At 37.5% G+C, this 5,118-nt stretch overlaps 1 protein-coding gene across 1 annotated transcript; it reads left to right on the top strand.

Annotated features, from left to right (window-relative positions):
* Positions 1-521: 521 nt before the first annotated feature.
* Positions 522-2,763, top strand: LOC104951201 (CMP-N-acetylneuraminate-beta-galactosamide-alpha-2,3-sialyltransferase 1-like; the record flags this gene model as incomplete). Its single annotated transcript, XM_010777836.1, has 3 exons — positions 522-596; positions 2,165-2,361; positions 2,596-2,763. Coding segments are annotated over exons 1-3 (440 nt in total), but the record flags the coding sequence as incomplete, so codon positions are not given.
* Between the last annotated feature and the right edge of the window lie 2,355 nt (positions 2,764-5,118).

Here is a 5,118-nt window from a genome sequence, read left to right on the forward strand (position 1 = left end):
CTACAGGAAATGGAAAACCGCAAAAGTCTAACAGGGCCCCTTCGAACAGAAAATATTTATTTATTTTTACAACACATTACTCCCTGTACTGTCACACACAAACACTGGTATCCAGCATCCCTATAAAGGACAGAGACAGGTCAAACAGACCAACTGAACTGTGGCCATCTTGCCAAGATGTTGACTGACTTTGTTTTAAAGGAGCCTTAAGTTGGTTCCACAGTGACAATTGGGGTTAAGTATGTTACTTGTTATGCTAAAAGGTTATCAAATTCACCTAGGTTCACCGTTGTATTTCTCACATTTTGTATTCCCAGATCCTCAGTCAAGAACCTCAAGTTGCCAAGATGAAGAGGGAAATCCTGGTTTGCATTTTCCTATTGTTGATCACTGCCATTGGAGTGTTTCATTCATCTTCATGGATTTCATCTGTGTACCATGAGTCCTTTTCCCCTCCAGAGAACCAAAGTGTTTGTGCATGTAACAAATGTATGATGGAGTATGAGCCATGGTTGAGTGAGATGACGAAAGCCTCACCGGAGCCCTTTTTGACACCGAAAAACAATATCTCAGAGGAGGACTTTAAATGGTGGAGGGTAAATATCAACTTTTAAAATATTTAAAGAAAGTCTGTAATTGTTATTATTGAAGCTATTTTATCTGTTTGAAAAAAATAAACCTCACCCTTATCGGAACCCTTTAGAAACTGTTTAACGCTTTCTTGCCAAAAATGATGTGACATTGGTCAAAACAATGCTAAATTACATTACAATCATATATCCTATAATCAAAAAACCGTTGCTGTCTCTACTTCCATAATACCAACCAGCCTGATGCTTGAAATTACTGACGTTACGAAGAAACACCAGATTCATGCCTTGTGGCTAAGTTATACCTACCTTAAATTAGTTAACACTAGGGTAGTTGGCTGCTCTATCTTTCCATCACTTTTGGCTATTAAAAAAGCAACTGCCAGTTATACAACCTGTTTGCTGTTTGGCTAAAGCTAACACCTATTATCAAAATACATAAGCACATTCAGTAGCATGGATCACAGAGGATTGTAAAGTACTTTGGCAAGCTAGTCAATAACATATCCACTAATTGTATTGGTTTAAGACAGGGGTGTCAAACTCAATTTCATCACGGACCACATCAGCATTTTGGTTGCACTCAAAAGGCCGGTTGTAACTTTAAGACTATATATATATATACAGTACATATGTAAATATTTAATATAAACGTATGTATTATATACATTATTGCCTCTGCATTGGATCATTATCGGATAGGGTAATAACTTCATAATTAACTACGTCTGAAAGCAGAAGTCTAGGGGAAATCATTGGAAGTCTCTTCAGTGAGAATGTCACAAAATTATTTATTTTAAGAAAAAAAGTCAAATTCTGAAAAAATGTCAAATTCTGAAGAAAAAAAGTCAAATTCTGAAAAAAAAAATCATATTTGAGATGCATTGTGGGACATGTAGTTTATGGGCAACGTGCTTCTGTAAATCGGCATGTAACCGTATAATAAACGTATTATATTCTTTCAGACCTCTTGTGGAGCCACATTAAATGAAGTCGCGGGCCGGATTTGGCCCCCGGGCCATGAGTTTGACACCCCTGGTTTAAGATATCATTCGTAATTATAAACTTTATTTGTATAGCACCTTTCATGCACAAAGCAGCGCAAAGTGCTTTACAGAAAACATAACAACAATATAAAAATAATATTAAAATTAATACAGAACAAGATCAAACATCTACAGTGATAATATGTTAAAATAAAAGCAAAATAAAAGCAAAACAGAAAATAAATAAAATCAAAATAATACAGTAAAACATGGACAATGATACTAGTGAGAATTGAAAGTTAACCGAAATTAAAATCCATGTTTTAAAAATAGGTTTTTAATTTGCTTTTAAAAATGTCAAGGGAGTTTGCTGTTCTAAGATCCACGGGGGTAAGTAATAAATAATAGTGTTAGAAAGCAAGCTGAATCCAGCCAGCTAGCTTTAACTTAGATAGGCTGCGTGGATCTAGTGTTGGAGGCTTCCTAATGTTAGCTGATAAAGTTATTTCTAAACGGATAGCTAGCAAAATTACCAGCTGGATCAAAATGTAAAACTTAAAGAAAACTTATTTTTGCTTTGTGTTTCAGGGAATACAGACGGACAGACGTGACTTCAATGTGTACAAAAAAACAGCGGAGAAAGTGTTTCAGATGTTCCCTCGCAGTATTGATATGCCAAAACCCAGCCCTAATCGCTGCAGGACTTGTGCGGCTGTGGGAAATTCTGGTAATTTGAACGGATCACACTACGGACCTCTAATAGATTTGCATGATACCGTCATAAGGTACAGTAAATCCTCATCCTCAGTCTTTAGTGAAATGCATGCTATTTGAATGCTAAAATTGAGAACATTTAAGAAATCCTGACACAATATTTGTCGATGTAGTGTCACAGAAATCCAATAAATAACCTAAATAAATAGTAATCCAAGTAAGCCCAAATGTATCTATCTTCCACAAGAGGTTAGCCCTGTTCTTTAAAATATGATGTTCAAATGTATATCCTCTGTACCATTTAGAATCAACGGAGGCCCAACCAAAGGCTATGAGAGAGATGTCGGAAACAAAACCACACATCGGGTGATGTATCCAATGACTGCTACTAATCTGGACAACAGCACTCATCTTGTGATGTTCCCATTCAAGATACAGGATTTAGAGTGGCTCATCGATGCTTTCACTGCAAGGTAGGTGTGTTATATCATTTGTTTGAAAATGATGTGTATTACATAGTGTGGGGGAAACTTCTGAAACAAATTCTGTTAATTGTGTCAGCTATTTTTTTACTTAGGCCTGTGTCAAATGTCCTTGTTAGTTTTAGTCATATTTACTCACCTCCATCCTGATTTAATTTAGTCTGAGCATTTTAGTCTTATTTTAGTCAAAGAAAACTAACTATTTTAGTCCCAAATATCAGCTTGTTTCTTTCTCCCAAGCCCTGTTGTTGCCATTTTCCTTTCGGTTAAATAAGGTTAGTTAGATCTGAGTCTTCCTGACTGTTCACAGTAGCCTCATCCCAATACCCCTCCTCGACTCCTCCTTTCCCTCACTCGCGTCCCTTCCTTGCATCTTAGCTCCACCTCCGTAAGATGCGAGCGAGAGACACGAGGAGGTGACGCGAGGACAGAGGAGTCCTCAGGTATTAATTGGGATGTCCTCGTTCACTCAAACGTTACTCTTAAACGACGTCTGTTAATGATGACATGTGCACAGCTGTATCCCCTCTCATCGGGCTTAACTGAATAACCCTTTAGAACCGGCCCATTTGTTGTTAAATATTTATTTAAATGAATGAATCTTTCTCTTGTTAGTCAAGGAATTCTATGTATGATGGTTGGTCCTGCTTTTGTGTTCCGTATTGGTGTAAATAGCCTACATTTAAATAAAAATATAATTATAGTAATGTGAAAGCCTTTTAGAAATGAATTGCACATAATAATTCCCACGGAGCTGTGAGCACTTATACATTTATGCAACGCTTTTCCACTCATCTTCCAGTTGTCGGTTTTCCTGTGTTGAAATGGACCTCTGTGAAGGTGGGGGCGGAGCTTTTATACGCGAGTAGTGAAAACACTTCCGCGTAGTCTGCTCGCGTGTATCCTCCAAGCCCCCAGGAAGTGCGCCAGACTCAGAGGAAAATATTCGTGCTGGCCAAACGGCGGTACTACACTTCCGTTTGGTTGCCAGGCCCGGAAACACTTTTTCCCATTGACTTACATGGGGAAAGAATGGACTGTAAATCGTTGGATAATTTTTTTTAAACTAAATAAACTACCAAGTATGAACACTTGTATAGCCCTTATTAAAAACATTCGTTCCTCAAGTTGTAAAAATGTGCTAATAACGTTATTCTGAGAGTTATTTCCCTCTGCATTATGAACGTGCATCTAACCCACGGGACCGTGCCATGGATGTATAATAAGAAGTCGATACAGCGTGGGAGGTGGGTTCTCATTCATTCCTATGAGAGTTGCTCAATGGCGCATGATGACAAAATGGCCCAACTTTTGAGAGAGCGAAACGTCACAGATTACCCGGCATGCCTGAGAAGTACCCCTATGTGCACTCATAGAGCATGCGCAACTTTAACCACGCCGCCCAAAAGGCTCGTTCACATCAAGCACGTGAATTTGCGTACACGTAACAGCACCGCGCGTTCATGACAGCATGGTACTGGATTTATATTAACGAGGCGGCAGTTAGCAGCTAGCGGCTAGCTAGTAAATTATGCTAAGTTACACGTCAATCGTTATGTACTTTTATATTACGCTGACATCAGGATCTAGTGATATCCAAGCAACAGAGCTTCATTTAGCATGATACTTGTGTGGGTTGTTCATGAAACCACTTGGTAATATATAAAAATGTATATGTTGAAGCCTGATGCTATGCTAAATGCTCATTTCTACCTGAAATGCTTATGTATTTTTAATTACATTTTCGTAAAGCTTTCACTTTTTGAGCGGAATAAATATTATAACTGGTTTTGTTCAGCATTGCCAGCTTCACTGTTGAGCGTGATGTTGTGCCCAGCATTCTCCTGTCCTGTGCTCTGAAATCAAAATGTGGATAAGAATAAAACAACACTAAAATAAACACTACAATACAAACTTTTGAAAAAACACAAGGTTGTTCATTTGTGTATATACATATACAACACAGGCAATATACATATATATATACAATTATAATTAATACAACTGTTAATTTGATTAGAGCTTTGACACATATCTTTATTGATATATGTATAAATATGACGACTTAATATATAGTCGGCATAATAGCAAACAGCTACGTTCAACTCTTTTAATGGTATATTGCAAGTGCAATAAGAAGCTACAGGAACGTTAATCTACGTCGGTAATATTAACTTTATTTAATACAACATTTACGGTACAAGGTTTACATCATACAGCCCATGTAGTATAATATTTAACAAATGATGAATTACAGCAAACATGTGCAATATATCCATCATTACAGCTCCGTGGGATGCCAGTAAGGCGATATGGTCCGTTGTTATTGTGCATCCATGGGTAAAG

This window comes from Notothenia coriiceps, unplaced genomic scaffold, assembly GCF_000735185.1.
Source record: "Notothenia coriiceps isolate Sejong01 unplaced genomic scaffold, NC01 NC01_scaffold00018683, whole genome shotgun sequence".
NCBI lineage: Eukaryota > Metazoa > Chordata > Actinopteri > Perciformes > Nototheniidae > Notothenia > Notothenia coriiceps.